Source organism: Heliangelus exortis, chromosome 6 (genome assembly GCF_036169615.1).
Source record: "Heliangelus exortis chromosome 6, bHelExo1.hap1, whole genome shotgun sequence".
NCBI lineage: Eukaryota > Metazoa > Chordata > Aves > Apodiformes > Trochilidae > Heliangelus > Heliangelus exortis.
Genome location: NC_092427.1, coordinates 30,455,948 through 30,478,306, shown reverse-complemented (window position 1 = coordinate 30,478,306; position 22,359 = coordinate 30,455,948). Strand labels below are relative to the sequence as shown.

At 36.6% G+C, this 22,359-nt stretch overlaps 1 protein-coding gene across 15 annotated transcripts in view; it reads left to right on the top strand.

Moving 5' to 3' along the window:
- The window catches only part of SLC4A10 (solute carrier family 4 member 10), a 142,800-nt gene that overhangs the window by 24,088 nt on the left and 96,353 nt on the right, over positions 1 to 22,359 (top strand). For 10 of the 15 annotated variants that reach the window (XR_011726575.1, XM_071747528.1, XM_071747513.1 and 7 more), the window contains exon 1: positions 4,754 to 5,183. The exons of 4 other annotated variants lie outside the window; for them this stretch is intronic. Coding sequence is in view for 7 of the 11 variants with exons in the window: in XM_071747528.1 (XP_071603629.1) it covers positions 5,103 to 5,183 (81 nt within the window). In the remaining 4 variants the exon portion in view is untranslated. Of the gene's footprint in view, positions 1 to 4,753; positions 5,184 to 22,359 lie in introns of those variants that run through there. One more of the 15 variants, XM_071747515.1, reaches the window with a different exon arrangement.

Below are 22,359 nucleotides of genomic sequence, written 5' to 3'. Positions count from 1 at the left end.
TGTCTGACTTTTGAAACTCCTGTGGGAGGCTCAGTATGTTCCAATGGGCATTTTGTCCCAGTTTTCTATCTTTGAAGCAATCATTGGCTATATTTTTTCTTCATTGAGATCTTAACATTTTTATCTGTGTCCTTGCATTATTAGGTGTAAAATTATGTTTTAAATATTTAAAAATATATGGTCAATTAAACTTTTGAAGCATTTTAAGTTGCACTCAGAAAGGATACAATGTTTTCATTTTATCCATAAATATCTGTTAATTTATTTATATCTATCTCATCTTATGTCTGAGTTTGTGATTTAATACAGAAAGTCCTTGTATCAGCTTAGGGGGCTGCTCCTAGTTTGGGGGGACTATTTTTTTTTCTGTTTTTCCTAAGTCAACCAGAGAGGTACTGCACCTAGTCCTGTTTCAATGGCTTTTCTGTGTCCTCTCCCAGAGCAGAAAATTTGGAGTAACCAATGTGTCCATCAGCTTTCTTTTTGGATGGAGTTTGAGTAATGTTGCCTAAAATTGTTCTTTACTTATTATCATTCTCATTTAGAATCAGTATACTTTATGGCAAACAAGAAAATTTTAAGCATCTGTGTGAGTAGATAGGTTTAAAAAATATCTGTATTTATATCTATCCTGTCTGCCTGTATTTTATTTATAAAACTTCCGAAGTTTTACCGTCCAAAAACAGTGATGCATAAATGATGTGCAAATAAACTGCTATGTGGGGACTGGCATTCAGGCATTCTGATTTCTTAGAAGTTGAGGTGAACTAAAGAAGAGTGCACCTCTGAGTCTGTATTCAGAGTAACAATATGCCAACATACTTATATACAGTGAGGGAATTTGCCTCAATCTGTCCTTTGCCTTTTTTCTCTGTGTGAACTGATGCAGAGTTTTGTCTGATTTAGGGCTAATGCTGAATATGTTGTAATTGCACATTGTCTTTTTAGAGTTCTTCCTTTAAGAAAAATTACTGGATTCTCTGCCCACTGTGGGTGTCTTGGTGGCGAAGCTCAGCAATGTGTCAGGGTAATTCTCTAAAGCTCTACACAGATCAAAAAGATTATTGAAGAATGCACAGACACTTTTTCATGCTAAGTCTGAAGTAGAATGAGCTAAATCCCCAGTGGGTACAAGTTATGTAATTTGGTGATGCTATTCTGATTTATGCCTCTTGAGAGTTTGCCTGAAGCAGAAGCTGGAGGTGATGAGAAGATACTGGATGAAAGACCATCCAGGAAAAATTCATCAAATTTGTCATTCTTGAAAGGACCATCATAACATATGGTAAGGCATATCATTTACCTCAGGCTTGGAGGAAAATGATTTCTGCTAGGAGAATATTAATTTTATTTCTTACGGGATCAGCTGACAGGGTAGGCTTCCTCCTGGCTGGTCTTCCCCTTCTGTTTTCTCTAAAGGGAAGGATGGAAGCTTGGAAATGTCTAATCTGTAGCAGACAAGCAAGCTGGCGTTTTGCCATCATTTTCTGCTAGCTGAGAGGATAATGGTAATTATCTGTCAAGATTCAATATTTTTTTTTTTCTTTGAAAGAGAATTTTTAAATGCAAAATATTTAGAAAATTCAGATGTATTCTGAGGCAGATAAGAAGCCAGGATTACTGAACTGACAAATTTTGCTTGAGAAAGAGGAGTTTTTCATCCTCTTCAGGGACAAAGGAGGGATGAAAAGGTTCAAAAGAAAGAAAGATGTAAGGTGAGCAATGTAACTAGGCAGAAAGTTCAGTATTGTGTAATATTTAAGGAGATTCTCTACTCTTTAATTTTCTGCATTTTTCCAAGGAAAAAAAAATAAACTATCTCATATATATATATATATACATCTCGTATATACTTATATACACTTAAAGTGTACAAAGCTATTTTTAATCTGTGTTGATCTGAGCAATCAGTTGAAAGGTAAGATCTGACAAATTATTTTGGTTAAGACAAATTGCTGAGCTATTTATATGGTTGACAGCACTCCATGTATTCGGGCAAAAGTTTGATATCTTCAGTACAGGAGAAACCAACTCTTAAAATTTTGTTTACTTTCTTTTTTTATTCAGGGTTCTAAACTTATTTCCAATTAGTGTTGCACCCCAGGACAATAATTTGATTTTCCTTAGACACCAATTTCTGTGGAAACATAGGAGTGAAAAGCATGCTCTTGGTCTTTGACTTTGACTAACTGCTCTTGCAGACCTTCAGCCTCTAAAAGTTGAAAAAAACCCAAACAGTACTGACAACTTTGCATGGATTTATACTTGCTCTAGAATTGTTCTTTTACTTGAATGTTTTCTTCTTTGGCACTTCTATCTTGTCATGTTCACAGATCTCCCTTTTAGTCTTTCATTTGTTAAGCTAAACAGAGGAAACATTTCCAGTTTCTTAGAAATTCCCTGACCATTTAACATGTCTTGCTTACAGTTTGAATCTTATGTAGGCATAGATGATCAGAATCAAGTACAGTAAGATTAATAGAGCTTCATGTTACTACTTCTGTGTGCTACAAGTATCCTTCTGTGATAATTTTAATTCTGCCAGTGTTCAGCTAGGGCAGAGATTATGTACTCCTTGTGAGAAGAAACAAGTGATGGTTCTGACATCTGTAGTTATAGCTCCCAGCTTTGTGTTTTTCACTCTTTGATTGGAGATCACCATTTAGTACATTTAGAGAAAGCCTACATAATACTTATGAAAGGTAGCTTGGCAGGTTACATTTTTTTATTTGGTCACTTGTTACCATCTTGCTGGCCATTGTGTCCTAGCTGGGTGGTTTGTGGGCAACCTGTGAGGTTGCCAGCAACCCAGAGGTGCAGAGTACTCCCTTTTGCAGTTTTAAGTGGCTACTGTGCAGAAGATGGTATTGCAGAACTGAATGTTTGCATAGGAGTAAATAACTTAATATTTAGTAATAGTGTGTTATTAATTGTTTTTAATTACCTCTGGGAATAAAAGTATTACCTTGGGAGATATTCCTTTTTCATACCGCTGCAGGGGAAATAATTTTCCCTTTCCTTTACAGCAGAATCACCCTTGTCTGGTTTTTGAACAGCCCTTTATCTCCTTGTGGGTGTGTATTTATATCCTGCACACATAGATTTAGTAATATTTTCTTGGTTGAAAGTGGATTTGTGAGTTATTCTGCAAAAATTTTAGAAGTGGCAGCTTTCAAGAACATTCACCATGCTCAGTGTGGCACCCTGACTGCCACTATCACCAGCAGTAAAAAAGACAGTGACAGGTTGTTGGGCCTCAAGGTTAACTGTCTTGGAGAATATAAAAAGTAGGTTTCAAGTCTGGCCTGATCTGGTTCCTTACTGCACTTTAAAGCCTCCTAGGACTTCACTGACTCACCTCTCCCAGGCTATGGAACATCCCACCAGAGACCCTACATGAGTGTGAGTCTGGGTTCCCTTTCCTTGTAGATGAAGCATCCTTATGGTGAAGCAGTTGCACACTGTAGAAAGTGAATCAATTAAAAAATTATAGCAGTTTCTCTTTCTAAAGAGAAATATGTGGGATTCATGGATGAGACCAGTTTGCTTTTATCAGTGCCATAATGTGAATGACTATGAGCCAAACTTGATTAAGTAACTCAAAAGACCCATAGTACTACTGTATAATAATAATAATAATAATAATAACAATAATAATAATAATAATAATAATAATAATAATAATAATAATAATAATGTTAAACTAACAGACGAAGATCAGGGTGAATTAATTCAGAAGCATTTGCTTGTAGTTTCAGTTTCTGGTTGTATTTCAGAGTAAAGAAGTACATTCCAATTAATTTGAATAACATACATGCTGTAGTTAAATTAGGGAAGATTATTCTCCTCCAAGTTTCATGTGTCTTTAAAATTTGACCAGGACCAATGTATCTCAGTGTGTGTTGAGAGGATGTTCCCATACATTTAAGCATATGGACTGAGTACCTCAATGGGACTTTCTTTCTCACTGTGTAAAAACAAATAATTTTTCTATGGGTCTGGAATTTAGAGGAATTATTAAATGATAACTTTTCACAGTTTGTTGGTGGCACTGTTTCATCTTAGTTCTGTGAAGTAATATTTTTATTTTTATAAGTTTGTTGTAATAAGTATATGCAGCAATAAGTATAAGTAATGCTTTCTAATAATTATTTTTAGTTCCACCTGTATGTATGTATGTATGTATGTATGTAATGTATGTTAGTAAAAAGTCTGGTTATTACTTTGTAGCCTTAATAATTTAAAAATTACTAAGGAGGATACTGTACATTCGTTAGCTTGAAAGGTCTCTCAGATCAGAAAAAACCCATACATGATTGTTTTGTTTGATATAAAAACACATTTTTGCTGTCATAATACTGGCACATTTTCAAGGCATGCTGTTTTCTGGCTGCTATCAGGGAGTAATGGAAACAATGCAGTGATCATGCAATTTCTTGAAAATAAACACTAAAGATACTTAAGCAAGCAATGTTTTTAATTTAATAGAGACTAGGATTAGTAAGGCTGCATAAAATAGCTGTTCTAATACCACAGGGGTATTTAAATGCCTTGCTTCCTATCAATTGTTTATAATTTATTTCTGTAGTTTTCCTTTGGATCAGATTTTGATGCTTCTCCTGAATGGTAATAGTGCCTGTTGAGGAGTGGTCATGCAAGCAAAATTTGATAACCTCGATATGTCACTTCGTCTGCTGTTTTTCTTTTGTTAAGGCAAAGCTGGTTGCATAATAATCTAAATTCTCCTTTAGCTGACCACAGATGAAAACAGAATCTATAATGGCAGCACTAGGTTTTATAAAAAACGCAAGTGAGGAGTTGAAGGATGTGGCTTGTTCTGTTTGGATGATGCAGGATTGCTTTAAGCAGTAAGCTTACTGTTTTCAGATGGCATTAGCAGCATCAGTGATATAGCTGTGTCAGCCTCCTTGACTACTGGATGTCTGTAATCGCACGGAGGAAACTATATTTAAGATCTGATATCTTGAGGGTAATGACTGCAGCACTTATGGATGGGCAGAATGGCTGTTGATGCTTTCTTCGCTAGCCCAGAAGATTTTGAAAGATAGATGAGTCTGTGATGTACTTTTGTGAGACAGGAAATGCAATTTTTGGGGGTCTCTGGAAGCAGAAAGGTCATGCAGCTTGGAACCGGTGAGACATTACAGTCTCTAAGTCATCAGGTATGACCTCAGAGCTTATATTAATATGTTTAAAACAAAGGTTTGTTCTGCAGTTTTAGGTCATTTGCAATCTCTTTGTCTGTGTAATTGTTTCATGTTGAATTTGCTACAGGATTTATGGGGTAGACTGTTTACATAAGCAGAGCAGTCTGTATCTAGGGAATCAAATACGTTGTTATTTGCTATTTGAATAATGTGATGCTATTCCACATTTAGTTTCAGACTTTTTATTATGAATATGATTTAAATATTTAATGGCAAAAGGATATAGCTTTGCTGTGAGGTGAAATGATAAGGTTGTACTGCATTTTTATTTTGCATTATCTTAACATGGCACACAAAGCTATTCTGTGAATGTGTGTGTTTGTCTGATGAAGTGCAGTATAAGGCAACTGTTTACCTACAGTGGCAGGTTATTTTCAACAATGTACCACATTGTATAACAGGACTGAGCTGTTCTGCAGGCACAGATCTTGCTTCATTTTGCAGTAGTAGATTTTTTTTCCCTTTCATTTCAAATCAGATTTAAAAATAGCTCACTGAACATAACAGTGAAAGTTTGGCAAGGTAAGTATCCTCTATTTAATTATTACACTCAGTGACACATACTAATATTTATGGATTGTAGAAGGAAAGATTATTAACTGAAATATTTAGAATGTTGCTTAAAACCAAATTAATTTTACTGAAGCATGTCTCATCCTTTTTCTTTTTAACTGTTGCCAACTTTATTGCAATATTGATACTTTTGTGTCTGCCAGTGTATTGTGGTGGTGGGTAGGGAAGTTGGAGTACAGAAGAGAACAAGTAAATGGGTATTTTATATAGGAACATAGTGGCCTAATTCCGTGTATGGAGCATACAAAACTAATTGGAAGTATTGTTATAATCTTAGGTGTTTGCTAGATAATAGCCATTGTTTTCCTTGAATAAAGCATAGAGTGATTATATTAGAAATTGTACAAGTTTATTTTTAAAAATTCTATTCGGCTCCATCTTAAGAAATTCTAGATGTATTTGCAGAACATTTCCATGGCAACGTGTTTGGCCATGTGTTTTAAAAGCTCAGCTGAAGCCTGAAAGTAGTGTGCAATTTTTCTGTTGCTTGCTTTACCCTTGTGAAACAACAGTTTTCACATATAACTGGAGTGCAGATTAGCAGAGGTGAGCAGTATTTTCTGACCCAAAAGCGCAGGATTAAGTGATCAAGATTTAAAAATATTTACATGTTTCTATCTAGAAATCTGAACGTGTAACATCTGAAACATGTAAAACAGGGATTTGATTTTGCATTTAGAATCTTATTCTAGTTTCACCCCCATTTCATGTTTTGTTGGAAATGTGTGGGAGACCACAGAGCAAACTTAAGAATGTGCACTAAATCACTTCGTTAAAAATGTCTGTCTTAATTTTTAATTAAGAACGTATTTGTAAAAAATGTATTTCTTTTATTGCCCATACTTTATAGTTTTCTAGTCTACTTATCCAGCTTATGTTCTTATTAATAATGGGGAAAGACTGCTCTGCTCTTAAGCTTGATTAGATTTGGAACAATTTAACTATACCTTTCACTTGCTACAAGATCTTTTTAATCTGTTAGAATTTATTTTCAGTATTTTAATATATAACTCACAATGAGTACATTCTGTTCCTTGGCATTGGAATGAAATTCCTGAAAGTATTGGTTTCATGGTATTTTCATGCTTTGCAGGGTATTTATAAGCTTTTTAATATGACCAAACCTCCCCTCAGCATCTTAGTTTTCCAGATTCAGGTACAGCTTAAAATCTTGACTTACTTGTATTTTTAAGTTGTTCATGAAGTCTCCTTTTCTCATTTAAAATAATTAGCTCTTCATGTGAAACTGGAAGCTATAGCAGTATGCCATGGGCTTATACTGGATTCTGTTTCATCATTTATATTAATTCTGCAAACTTTTCTGTGGATGTTTTTGAAATGTGACATTGTTGATAATCTCCAAATAGTGCAATAGATACTCATTGCAACCTTTTTAGGATAGAAACTGTCTACAGAGGAAAATCAGTTGGTGAAGAATGCTTACTTGAGGAAGTTTGTTTAGGCTATTTAATTTTCAAATAGTGATACTATTGACTCTTGCAAGGTGGTTTGAATGATTTTTCACTGAAAGGCCATAGTCCCATTATAGCTCCTTCTTTATTTGGAGGGACTAGAGAATAATACCCAAAGGAATGTATTATGAAGGTGAAGCTCTTTAATAAGAGAAGGAATTGTAGCAAGGTAGAGATATACTCAGAAGAGCAGAGAATTGATCTGAAACATTAAAACTACAAACTAGTTTATTTTAAACCCATACCCTGCTCCCACCAAAAAAAAAAAAAAAAAAAAAAAAGGTTTAAAATATACTTGCTGATATTTGGACATATTGGACAAATTTGGAGTAACTGAATCCTGGCAGTGTATTGGTATCAACAAGAAAGCTTTTTTTAATGCCTTCTTTGAAACTATACCATCTCCAACCCAAGTGGATAGCTGCTGTCAGAATTTGAAGAATACTGTGTAAAGGAGGATCTCTGTAACTAAAGAATTCTTTCCCCTTGACTGGGCATAATGAATACACATCACTGAGTAAATCTTTAAGCATCCCTTTTCACAGAACTTGATGATAAAGAGCTAAAGAAACAAAGCTGTGTATGTATGGATGTTTTAGGATCAGTGTTAACTAGGAACTTGGGAAAGAAGCCCCATATTTGTCATTTACCAATTGTAAACATGAATGCCCATACTCATGCACTTAGTTGTGTGGTGATTTTACTTATTACTGATTGTCATTCTGATTCCACATTACTGACTTCTTTGTACATTATAGTGCCAGTTGTTAAGGAAATGGCAACACTGGGACAAATAGGAAATCGTGGCCTTTCACGAATGGCAAAACAATACAAGAAGTAAAAAGTTAATTCAGAATGAGTTGAAGGAGTTCAAGTGCTTTTGCCCCACATTAGTGTCCCTCCCAAGAGAGCATCCTCTCCTATGGTCAGTCTCCTTATTTAGTGTTTTAATTCCTGTACCAAGTCATTGGGCCTAATGACCTGAGTTAGGGTGGGCTTAGTATAACAGTGTAAGGAAAGGTCTCAAATGTAGGCTAGCATAGTGTGCATATATTATAGCTAAATGCAGGGTCACAAAATATATAGCTAAAGGACAAGTGTTCCAAGAATGGTCTACTCCACTTAGTGTTCCAAGAATATGGAATGGTCTGTATGATCATTCTGAATAAAGACTATATGAAGGAATTTTTCTGGGATAAAATATGAAAAGATGAATAATGACAAGAATAATGCCTCAGTAATCTGTTGAAAAAAAAAAAATAGTCATAGTTAGTCCCAACCAATTCCTGAACTGGTGGTACCACCTGATGGAGTAGTAGAGGTGTGAGAAGCTGGCCATATTAATGCAGTAAAAGAGAATGGTTATGCATTAGTTAGAACAGAGTTTTGGAGAGAAGAAGCAATCCCAGCTATTGTTCATCCTTGCTCTCATAATGAGACACATAAATAATATGACTGCTTCATGTTATTTCTTGTTTCCTTCCAAGATCATATTTCTTTTGCCTTAACTTTTCAAGAAAAGTTAATATGGAAAAAATACCATGAATTCAGTGATCAGGGCCTTTGGTTTCATGATGATTTCAGTAGAAGATAAGTATAAGTAGAAGCTGATCCATAATTCTAGTAATTTCCAATAGATAGCTTACTTAGTACCATCAATGTAAACTACAGAGTAAGCTACACAATGCTTTCCATTAGTTCTGTCTTGGTCCAAACCCAGACACATGGTGATTTCAGGGTGACCCTGAAAGGGAGAACATCACAATCCTGTAACAGATTACAAGATGTTACTGACAATAAGATGGAGAACTACTGCTATTCTTGTTTTATTAAGGGCATCAAGATTTTTCTTACGTTTAAGTGATACTTCTCATGTTTTGATGCATAGGCATTTCCTCCTGTCCTGTCACTGAGCACCACCGAGAAGAGTGGGGCTAAGCCTTTCATCACTTCCCTCCATCAGATATTTTTATACTCTGATAAGACTCCTCTGAGCCTTCCCTTCTCCAGGTTGGAACAGTTCCAGCACTCTCAGCCTCTCCTGAGAGCTCAGTGTCCCTTTACTGGGCTTACTCCAGTATGTCCATGTCTCTCATGTATGTCTCTCCAGTATGTCCATGCCCAGAACTAGACTGAGCACTCCAATTACATCTCAGGGGGGCTGAGCCAGAGGGGCAGAATCACCTTATCTGGGAAGGAAATTTGGATTCTCTGTTAACAAGTCAATCAAATATGGGAAACTTTGAACAGAAATCCTTGAAAAATGAGGACTGAATATCTTTGCTTAAATCATAGCAGTGGTTTTAGTGGTGAAAACTCATGTTGCTTTGGAGTGTCTTATGTGGAATCTTTGTCCCCAATGCCAATTGATATAAGCAGAGAATAACACCTAAAGAGAGAAGTTAAGCTTTAATATTTTGAACTAAGCAAAATGTGAAGTGACTGAATAAAAACATAGTCTAGTATGATATCACTAATACCAAAAAAAAAAAAAAAAAAAAAGGTAAACAGGCAAACTTTTGGTAACATGATCTTTAGGCATGTATATTTACTGGTATATTTAGTTTCTAGTGGAAACTAAAAGCTTGCATAGAATTCTCAAATGTTCACAACTGATGCAGCAACCATCAGCTGATACAAAATATTCAGCTTGGTGCATTGAATGTAGGTACGAATGAAACATGAAGGAGTGTTGAGTTACTGTAAAAATTTTCTATAATATTTTTATAATAGTTTCACCCTCTTTCTCCAGGCAGGTTAAATAAAATATAAATGTACAAAACAAACATGTTTGTACATGTACAATAATGTACAAACAAAAATAGGAGCCTTCAAGATTGAGGATTCTTCCATTTCTTTCCTAATAACATAATGAGTTCTCTTGTTTAAATTCTCATTCAGGCACACATTAAAATACATTCAAGAAATCATACCCACATGGTTTGCACTCACATTTAATGCAATTAATACTATTCAAGCAACAGCAGTATCAGTGTTGTGTCCCAATTCTGCGATTAAAAATTTCCAAGAAAAGCAGTGTCAATTTTATGCCTGAATCCTGCAAGTGGAACAGTAGGTCCTTTCCTTAGTAAGGGGAGCTACAGTGGAGCAGTTCCATTCAGGTGTGGAGTCTGTTTAGAGGTAGCAATTTGCATGGTGGACACCCATTTTCAAGCTTATTAAAAGAGAGGATTAGTGATGCTTTATGGGATTTTTGAGAGTTAGCCATGCAGGTCAGCTATACCAGCTGATGTCACTCTAGTTCAATTTTTAAATGTATCTAAATGTTAATTTTCTATTTTCCTGCATAACTTTTCTAGTCCCAGTCTAGGAATAAATTTTAGTGAATGTAAAAGTTCACGTTGTACGTATCAGAATTTAAAATTTAAATGTAGGCAACTCAACTCTTAGTATATAAGAAAGTTGAGGTTGGTTGGTGTTACCTTAATGTTGAATGCCATGTAACATTTTCAATGGAGTATACCCAATGATCATTAGAAAAATCTAATACATATGGAAAATGCAAAACAATAGTTTTGTAACAATGAAAATAATACAGTGATTTCTTATGGCATCGTATATTCTGTCCCTCTGGTTAATCCTGGGAGCTTAGATTCCACATGACAAGCTTAGGTTTAGTCCTGTGAGTGCTACTGAGGATGAAGCTCAGTGTCTGGTATCTGTGGCTGGATCTTATCTTTAGAATATCATTTGTGGTGTTTGTGCTAATACGTATCCAAACAGCTTTGTTTATCACCAGGATTTAGTGCAGGTGGTTAGATATTGCCAGTAAAACACGAAATGTGGAACATATGAAAATAAAAAAAACCTATCTTTGTATTCTTTGGCTCTGGAAGGGTTGACCTCTTTCTTCAGAAACTTTGTTGCCTCATTGCCTTCACCAGACCTGGCCTCTGCTGGATCTCAGTGTACTGTTACCAGTCCTCTGCACACAGTCATGAGTGAATTCCTCATTGTTGGTAATGAGTGTCTTGCAGTGACTCACTGGGCTTGGTTATTGCCCAGTCTGCCTTCTGCTCTCCTCCTCCCCTTTCCGGACTGGTTTTCTGTTTTGCAGGGCACAGACGTGCTGAAATTTCTCAGCCATCTAACTTCTAATGCAAAGATGCACATTTGCTATGAATGTCAGTGAGAGATGTAATCTGTGCTGTCAGAAATAGTTACTAGCACTCCCTTGTGTCCTGAACATCTATAGTAGCAGCAACCTTAGAGACCTGAGACATGCTCTCTGTCCTTTTCTTGCTTGCTTCAACAGATAAGAAGTGTTAAATCTTATCCCTTTTAATATCCTTTGCAATTGCCAAAGCAGGGATTAATTTTACATTTCTAGCAATGTCTGTGTCATCAGCTATAAACAAATTTCCCTGCTAATCACTTAGACTTTATTTCCCTCGTGGGCCTGTATTTATGTCCATAGAAATGTCATTATCAATTTCTGGTTTAATTTCCTTGTAATCTTCCTGGTTTTGCTTAGCTACACTTCACACACCTGTAGATCCCCAACTTAATGTAGGAACATATAGAATAGCACCTTTGTCTTCCATGATGCACAGCATAAAATTTCTTTAGGTGAACTGAAGAATTTCTTAAGCTGTTTTTTCAGTCATACAAAAAGGATTAAAGCTCTTTGGCTTTGGATACCTTTGGCACCTGCTTCCATACAGAGCTGGGCAGCAGGGATCCTATAAATTAGTTAAACCCTGGAGCTGATACTGTTCCTATAGTGGAAGCTCCTGTCTTTCCAGCATCTTCATCACCATATATCTTCCTTTTGTGGTTTACAGTTTACCTGTTTGGGATAAGCATAGTGATGTTGGCTAATGTAGTAGACAACTATGGAATAACACTGCTGTTCTCAGAAAACAGCAGGGAGTTACAGCCTTTCTAAGACAAGAAACACATCATGTTCAGTAACGCTTACTTTTGGAAGATTGTGTTAACTAAGGCAGATGAGCTTCCTCAGGTTCCTAGGGCAATGCTGCTTGGTTTGAACTTATGTATAATTATTTCCTGTTCTATTGTCAGATGGCCTCTTGAGCAGTCACAGTATGGAACCGCAGATCTCCTTCAGATACCTCAGTTGCCATGAAATACAGGAATATAAAAATGGTTGTGCTGGACCAGACTAAAGATACTAGCTCAGTATCTTGTCTCTCTGAAACTTGTGAAAAAGCCTGGGGAAATGTGTGATGGTGTGGCAGGTGCACAACAGAAGATCAGTACTTTCTGAGAACCTCATAGTTTGTGCCTGTAGAACTTTCTGTTCCAGAAATGGTCACTTTGGTACCTTTGCTACATATCCCTTCCCTGAACATGTTTCACACATTTCTTGACAAAAGTAAACAAATTTTTAGTGTCCACTGGAGTTCCATAGCTTGCCAGTATGCTGTGTCTTTTTGTTTGTTTTGAATGTGGCTCCAGCTGGCCTCATCTAATACCACTCTCTTCAGTTCTGTGTGGGAAAGACAGTGAACAGTAGTTTCCCTACGCAGCCTCATCAAAACAAACCCATCATGTTTTTATAGACTTCTAATATATCTGCATAATTCAGTGGATATTCTTGTTTGCTATCTCTGAATCTTTTACATTCAGCTTTATCATTTTAGCTAATAGGAAACACATTTGATATTCAAGCTGCAGGTAAACTTAAGATTTAAACAGTGGGCATAAGGATGTCTTTGTTTTGGCCTCTGTGTATTTTCTAATTTGCAGTGTTCTGTTTCCTTTTTTCCCCACACCTTCTGAACTTAGACACAGAATTTTCATGGGTTTACAAGAAAATTGGAGAACTGGAGAGGGACTTTTTACAAGGGCGTGTAGCAATAGGAAAAGGGGTAATAGTTTTAAACCAGAAAAGGGGAGATTTAGGTTGGACTTTAAGAATAAATGATTTAGTGTGAGGGTGCTGAGACCCTGGCACAGGTTGTCCAGGGAGCTTGTGGATGCCTCATCCCTGGAAGTGTTGAAGAGCAGGTTGGATGATTGCTTCGAGCGAGCTGGTTTACAGGAATGTGTCCCTGCCGATGTAGGGTGGTTGGAACTAGATGATCCTTGAGATCCCTTCCAACCAAAACCATTTTGTCATTCTAGGATTTTTTATAAAAACTCTCAAGACCCCACTAATAACTGGTGGTGCTTGGAAAGTTTCACTGTACATGTGAAACTAGGATTTTTTTTCCCACATGTGCATTCATTTGTAACTTTACCACTAAATTCTATCCAACATTTTATCTTCCTTAACATACTTGGTGTGCTAATGGGCCTTCTGCATCTCTTCATATTCAAGCTTTATGAATCTCATTAGAAAATTTTCTGTCATTAGCAAAATTTTCCATCTTGCTGCATGTCCAAAATAATCTATATGTGTGTACTGATGCAGATCTCACCAGAATTCTAGTGATGACTTTTGCAGTGGTAACTTCCCTGTGCCAAAAGAAATTGCAATTTCCCTATGGCTTCCATCTTCTGTATTTCATAACTTCATAGCCCAGCAAAGACCTTTTGTCTTACCCCATTGCTACTTAGGTTCCTTCAGTTGCCTTTGGTCAAGACTCATGCTCAAAACCTGTTGGCATTCAAAGCAGACTTTATTAGTCAATTTCTTTTATTCAAAGGCTTCTTCATTCCTTCAAGGAATTACAGTAGATTTGTGAGGCATGATTCCACAGGAGAAAGTAACATACTTACTCCTGTGCCCTTTAATTTTATTCTTTATAATACTATTTTATTTTAAACCTACCAATAAGAACAAGCTTAATGGTTGATTGTTTACAAACACTGTAAATCTTTTTATAATTTTACATATGTGTGGTCTTCCAGTTCAAAGATACTTGAAGTGATTTCAAGTAAGACTAGTATACATCACTTGTGGTGTCTCACCTATCCAGCTGGGATTATAAATTGGGTTTTGTTGACTAAAATATTGTGAGACTAACTCTGTTGAAAGCATATCCAAATTTAATACCTCTTTACTTCTGACTGTGTAGCAGTAAAAAGAAAACTGAGCAATCAAGAGCATTCAGAAAGTGTTTAAAATGCAAGACAGAGCAATACAAGATAATGTCACATGGAGTTTCAGTTTTTTCATGGACAGGTTAAAAAAATAATCACCCCTTTGGTAATCTTTCATCATTGTTTGGCAAGTGCATTACTGTTGTGATTCAGGGTGGTGAAAAATGTGGAAGAATGAGAATAATCGTGAACAAGATTTTCAAAGGAATAATAATAGTATCTATTAATGGAACAGGATTTATTGACTTGATCTTTATACTATTGAAAAGGAGAAATTTCTTATTTTTCACTTACTAATTAAATATGTCACTTGCTACTTTCCACCCCCTCTCATCCCTAGTTATTTTTTTAGGAGATGAATAATAAATGGGTGTAGACAAAGTCCTAGTTAAGCTAAACTGGCTGTCCCAGTGATTGTAAAGTGAACAAGCAGGCTTCCTAACAGCCTTGTGCAAGTCAGATCCACTGCTAAAGGGAGAAGTGGGAATGTTTGGTTTTTTGTTTGACTTTTTTCCCCTCTTTCCCCCCCATTTTCCTCTCCCCATCAAGAATTCTTCAGTTTAAATGTAAACTGTACAAGGACAGGAGGTGCAGAGGTGCAGTTTCAGTCTTCAGTAGTCTTATAAAAGCTTTGGGCTTTTTTTGTTTGAAGGATAGATGAAGGTTCAAGGAAGGTTTTTCAGTAGTGTTCTGACTTCCTTTTATTGCTTCTAGTCTCTTGTCAATTTTTTTCTCTGCTTTGCCCCAGTTTATAATATAGTCATTATGTTTCTAAGCAAAGGAAAAGTCTTATGATGTGCATTTTTAAAGTATTCTGTTGCAGTCCATGGAAATGCTATAGTTTAAAATAAAAATTATCTGGAATCTTATCTAGTTCCTCCCATCCCGCTGGGTTCTTACTGACCGCACAGTTGTACAAAGTGCAAGTTAATGTAGGATTTTGCACACCTTTTTGGGAGCAACATCTTTGCCAACATCCGGTCTACTGAGGCTTACACCACTGGGAAACAGATTAGTAATCCCAGTGGAATACAAACCTGCTTCCTTGAGTTTTGAATTTTCTCGTGTTCATCAGGAGATGGAACTGTACTAGAGTGTAAACGTTTCAAGGGAAATAAAATTATCACACAACTCGATTTCTAAATGTTGATACCCCTTTGTTTTTTAAGTGTGTGTATTTGTGAGTAATAATGTGTCAGAGGGAAGCAAGGCAGAACAACTCCTAGAGTTTTAATGTGTTAGCTGAAGTATGTGGTTCCCATATACAGCAGATGTAATCCCATACTTACTTGAGGACCAGAAGCCCTGTGTAGCTTCCTAGGATCGACAGGTTTAAATACATGGCTGGCCTTGTTCTGGTTACAATCCTCTGCCTTCAGAAATGTTCCACTTGAAAACAGTCGGTGGTAATGTTAACTATCAAACATATCAGCTGTTATGTTTGGCTTGGAAAAGAATAAGTAGTATTAAAATAACAAAAGAAGCTTCTTACAACAACCCCAAGCATTCCTTTCCCAAGAACCCAGACATCTATATGTCCAAAGATGCAGAACACAGCCAGTGATGTTACTTACTCTCTTGTGTACTATATCTTGAGAAGAATTAAGTGATCAGTATGCTATTCTGGCAAATGATCCATAAATACAATTAAAATTCCTGGGAGACTAGGGCTCAGATTAGTCCAGTTTTACATTACAAAAGATTTGTTAGCATGTGTTGGCATCAAATTGTAATATAGTTACAGAAGTGCAGAAGTATAAAATGTCTTGACCAATACTGCTTATGTGGACTTGCCTTGCAATATAGGCTTTAGTGGATTAAATGTTTTCCTGGTGTAACTATGTCATAGTAAATAATCCTTATCAATTAACATTTATATCACTACAATGTATATCAGAGAGAGTATATGGAACAGCTTCAGATAATAGAAATTTCAGGGAAATATCAAAGCAACAATCAGGATGGTACTGTTTCATTTCTCTTGTTATTTTTGATTGCTTTATTTGTGCTTATTTATATCTGCTTTCTGATGCTTTTCATACATCATGTTTGGATTACACTTCTTTTGATATTCTCTGTCCTTTCCATCTTCCCTCAAATCAAATCTGCCTCTGGTTCAGCCACCTGTCTGTGCTGTGTCTGTAATCTCCTTTATTCCTTCAGGTGGAAAATCCCTCATCTCCACTATCTGATAGTCTTTTTTTTCTGGAATGTTACTGGTCTCAAGAACCTGGGGGTTATATTTTTACTTCCTGCTGTTCCCTCCAGCCCACCAAACTTTGATCCCTTGTTTATCAACACTGCCTCATCTTTGGTTATTTCTGTGGAGATTGTCACCTTCAAAAATAGCCACTTCAAATTTGGGTCAAAGAAGTTGGTACTTTCTGCACTTGTTCTTAAACTCTGCCTTCTTTTAAAAGAAAATAAATAAAAATTTCCTTCTGCCTGCCTTTCCAACGTTTGTATGGTCTGCATGCACACAACACTATTTCCCTTTCTCTGAGTTCGACTTGCAACTTTCTTCAGTTCATAATTTCTCACCCTTCAGTTTCCATATGGATACTCATTCAGCTCTGTAGCTGCCCTGGTGTTTTTTTCTCATTTGAATTCTACCCCATGTGCCAAATCAGCAACACACTTAAATTGGTCTTCTCTGTGTTCTCTGGATTCCTTTTCTATGATAACTACTTGAACTTTTCCAGCATGTTTATTTTCTCTGTCTCCAAGAATGAGACTGGGTAAAATCTCTTTTTTTGTCTATTTAGATTACTTCTTTTCTGCTCCTATTTCCTCTGTTACTGTGTACTTTCCCCTGTCAGTTCCCTTTAGGGTTGATGTTTTTTGTTCTTCTTATACACTTTCAAACTCTTCTAACAATTCATGGTGCTGGCTGATTCCCAGTATCCACTTTCTCAGTTCCTAATACCATCTGCCATACTTCAGAGATACTGCTAACTACCTCTGATGAAAAGATTTTGATTCTGATGATTCTGTGTATTTCTTAATCTCTGGGATTTTTGTAATCTGTTATGAGTGTCTTTTCATGCAGTTTTGCATGTGCTGTATTTTTTTGTTAATCACAGAATCCTCCATTCAGTTTACCTATTCCCCTGTCCATGTGAATTTCTTAAAATATAAGGAAAGCTAAGGTCTAATGTTCATGCTTCCCCTCATTTTCAGAAAAAAAATTAAGATTTTGTTGCAGTCTTTGAACCTATTTCACTGAACCTTTCCCTGTCTCTATTCAACTCCATTTCTCCATTTCTATTCACCAGACTAATGTACTATCCCTAGACCTTCTTAATCTCCCCATACCCTCAGTATTCTTTGTACAATTGTCTTCATTTCTTGTTTTCTAAATCCTTTCTAGAACTGCTCACTTCTAGTTTCTCTCTTTTGCACTGAAATTTATATCGCTAATGTTCCACTTGACTTTTTCCTGGAGGAATTCCAGGCTAGTCCTTTATTCTCCTCCACTCCATCTGTCATCTCTCTGCAATGCTATGTTACACTCTTCACTTTTTGTTCTTAGACATTTGTCATGTCCTTGTTGATTCTTTTTCTTTTCAGACTCAGTTTCTTATTGGGTGCGTATTCCTGTTCTCCTCTTTTTGTATATGGGTGTGTGTTTAGATCTCCCAGGAATCCATCCTCAGCCTCTTCCACAGCATCCTTTTCCACACCTTACCTATCTCAGAAATTTTTCTTGATCTTCAGAGGTCACCTGAATATAATAACATTTTCTGTCTCTTCTTTCCTGGTGTGCTCTTGCTATATGGAGCTCTGAGTTCTGACAGTTCCTGTTTGTCCATGTAGCTGTAAATCAGACCACAGGCCTGCTTGTCTCGACACTGTGACTGTTCTGATCTCATCTGCCTGTCTGACTTAAGTACTTGGAGCTTTGCTTCACTTGATTAATGGTTCTAATACCATCTTGGCTTATCACTCTACCTACATCACTTGCTTTTTGAAGTCTTACTTATATTCTCAAATACAAACTTAGGCTCTTTCTTTTAAAAGCTTTACAACTTGCCTTCTCCTTTCCCTTCCAAGAGAGAGATTTTACCACAAAGCTGAATTTGTGTTTGCTTTACTGACAGTAAATCAGTTTTGATTTCCCAAGTGCTGTTCATCTTTCAGTCCTTAGTGCACTTTCTCTTACTAGACCAGTATTTGTTGAAGCTTCTCCTCAAAAATCCTTCTGTAAACTATTAAATGAAGGATAACCTGTTAATGACTGGGCAAGTGTATTAGTTGTGCGTATCTTATTATACTTAGATTGCCAAGTATTCTTAAACCAAGATTCTTTATTCTTTTTATACCTACAAGCTATAACGTATCTTTCAGCTGCTGAAATAGTTCAACATTAATTGTATATTTGCAGAATGTTTGTCAGTGGAGTCCACAGACACAGACATTCTTTCTTTCTCCACACATAGATATTTAAGAACAAGGCTATTGGAAGAAAAGGTAGGCAAAATTTGCAGGTATAAGGAAGGATGCTTATAAGACCAAATACAGATCAGTAGATACTTGTTATTTGTTTAGTACCTACTTTAAAATTGTATCAAAAAGGTGAGCTTGTATAAGCCTGGTATAAACCTGTAATAAATTAAAGACTGATCCAAGGAACTTGTGGCATAATGTTTAAATGATAAGAATTCTCTTTATTGTATGCACCACAAAAATCCCCTTTCTGTAATAAAAGGAGATAGCAAGGGTATGAAGAACATCTGCTGGACAATATTTTTCATCATTGCATTTGTAATTGCTTTCACTTAGTAATTTATGCCCTTTTCTCAAAATACTGAACACTGAGGATATTTAGATCAAGGAGACAGAGTTTGAAAGGTGAAATGTAATGCAACATTAGTTATCTAGCAAATATATAAGTAAAAAAGTAAATTCTGTGCCTGCAGGAAGGGTTTTAAAAACAACTATGCTTTGGAAAAAAAAAAACCTCAGTCAAAACAGGAATGCAATCCTGACAGCCTTCTTATTTCAAGTACTGTAATTACCCATCACCAAAAAGACCTCCAAGTTCCTAAAGTAGTAATTAAGGAATAGCTATTATCCTTCAAACCTCTGGTAGAGATGGTTATATCCTGCACCTGGGAAGGAATAACAAAATGCACCAGTGAAGGTTAGGAGGTGATCTGCTAGAGAGTCTTGGTGGAGAATAAGTTATCTGTGGGACAGCAATGTGCCCTTGAGGCCAAGAAGGCCAGTGGTATCCTGGGGTGCATTAAGAAGAGTGTGTTCAGCAGATCGAGGGAAATTCTCCTCCCCCTCTACTCTGCCCTAGTGAGACCTCACCTAGAATATTTCATCCAGTTCTGGGTTCCCCAGTTCAAGAGGGACAGGGTTTTACTTGAGAGAGTACAGTGGAGGGCTATGAGAATGATTAAGGGACTGGAATACCTCCCTTATGAAGAAAGGCTGAGAGACCTGGGGCTTTTTAGTCTGGAGAAGAGAAGACTTAGAGGGGATCTAATTAATGTATATGAATAAATGAGGGCTGGGTGTCATGAAGGAAGGGACCTCTTCTCACTTGTGCCCTGTGACAGGACAAGGAGCAATGGATTCAAGATATAGTACAGGAAGTTCCACCTCAACATGAGGAAGAATTTCTTTACTGTAATGGTTACAGAGCCCTGGAACAGGCTCCCCAGAGAGGTTGTGGAGTCTCCTTCTCTGGAGACTTTCAAGACCCATCTGGATGCATTTCTGAATGACCTGTCGTAGTTTTGGTCCTGCTCTGGCACGGGTGTTGGACTCGATCTTCAGACGTCCCTTCCAACCCCTGGCATTCTGTTACATCAGGCTTGATGAACAGATACAAAATGTTTATTTGTCCTGTTATTTCTTAGAATTAATTATCAGTTTCATTATCTCACTTATGTCTTTTCTGCTTTTCCCTCCCTCTCCCCCAGCTTCTGCTCTGTTTACTGATTTTCTTAATCGCTGTATGAACTAATTAGACTATGTGAACTCTCAGATAGTAGATCATATAATCAATGTCTTGGAGGACATAGTTATTTTTATCTTCTCCCAACTGTTTTCTCTGGCATTTCTCTCTTTGGTCACCATGGCTTACTCATAACTTGAGACAGATAAAGAGTGAGGGGAAAGATAATCAGAATGTTATTGTCTAATTATGAAATGGAGAGTTTTTCTTCCCTTATGCTGTGACTATATAGACAATGCAAAAGGTCTTCATTTCCAGTAGGGCTAATGTTCATTTGCATGCAACAGTGTGATGCAAATCTGAGTTTTTCAGTGACATCAGTTGTAGCTGCCTTGTTAACAAAGTCACTCACAACAAAAAAAATCACACAGATCAGCCGAGATTTTGGAGATGAGAAGTACTGGGTCATCTGTTCTGGATTTTCTTTTGAAGTTACTCCCTTAACACAGATGATTTGGGAAATCTTTAGACTAAACTGTACATATGTACTTACATATTTTTGCCAAGAAAGATTTGTCAATTGTTTTATTTACAAGTTTCAGTTTAAAAAACCCTAAACAAACCAAACACAATCTTGTTTACTTTTCTGAATGATAATAGATCATATACAAGATAACATAGAAGGACCGCAAGGAACCCAATTTGATCTTTAGTCATGAAACATAAAGTTGTAAGTTATTCTAAGTTAATTTTTTGCTGGCAATGGATGACAAAATGGCCATGCTGTTTTTTAACACTTAATTTAGTTTGGTTCAGTCCAGCTATCTTCACTGCAAGTAGAACAAAAGTATTACAAGTGTTGGCAAAATTAGTGGAAGTTTAGTGATGAGTTTAGCTAAGTAGGAAAGATCATAATCAGACTAACAATCCATCGAGTTCATTATCCTGTCTCTCCAGGTAGTTCTAATCAGACTCCTGAATCCCAACAATTTTCAGCCCATCTTCAGTGACAATCAATCTACTTAAGATCTTGCTTATTCTGTGGAAGTGCCTGTCTTTGCATTGACTATTGCAAAAGTTGATGGTGATGTCATCTCAAGTTAAGGCAATTTCATTTAGATGCCAAAAGTTTTATGGGATTAATTTGAGTTTAGAATATCTCTGTCCCAGAACAGTCCCCTGCTGCCTTGATTAAACCTTGCATTGTGCTTGTAGAGAGTGTTTGTAAGATATAACTGAAAAATTTAGATAGGTCTGAGAAACAGAAGAATCACTGAACATTATATCAGTGTCTGTGAGAGAGGGAGTTTATTTATTATTGATCATGATTGTTTGCAACGTGGAAAAAAAAAGGTGATGAATGGAACTATGCTTGGCAAACACTTGTATGTAAAAGGTGGAGACAAATCTACATAATTTTTGTGGCTGTAAAGGAAGAAAAGTCACTCTCATGAGTTGTAGCTGCTGTTAAAACAGGTTCTGATTATGTTGGTTATGATCTCTTTTCTTCTTTGCACTTGCTACTTCCACATGAGTAGCTGCTGCAAGTACTCTGCCTTCTCTGGTTCTTTCCCTGACCCTATTTCTAGACAGAGAAATTGGAAAACTTGTAATCTTTTCTGAGGCTGAAAGCAGATCCTTTGAGACGGGAAGTATATCCAACTTAAAAGCCAGTATATGCTACTGCTGATTAGGAAACCAGTAATTAACACAATTTACTTGTTTTCCATTTGCTGTCCAGCAGGTAATAATCTATTGCACAGTGGGCTAAACTCAGCACATTTAACTTCTACTGCACTTAAACAATGCTGTTATCCTGGATCTATCCTTACCTGGCCTTGAGCCAAGAGAGAGCTAAAAGTAAATCCCATGTGGGCTTTGGATAAAGTCTCCACATCCATCTTCGTGCTTTGGAATTCTCCGTAGTAGTTGGCATAGCCATTGTTATGGAGTGAGAAAAAAGAATTTCAACTAGTGGGACATCACTAGCATGACATAAGACATTCAAATTATAACCATAAAGGAAAATAATAACCGTACCTCAGCTTGAAATCTATGCTGTTCTTGTCTCCATAACTGTAAAGTATTTGATGCTACAGTGAAGAAAAACATGAAGCAAAAGGAATAAAATCTCAGGTGGATGGAG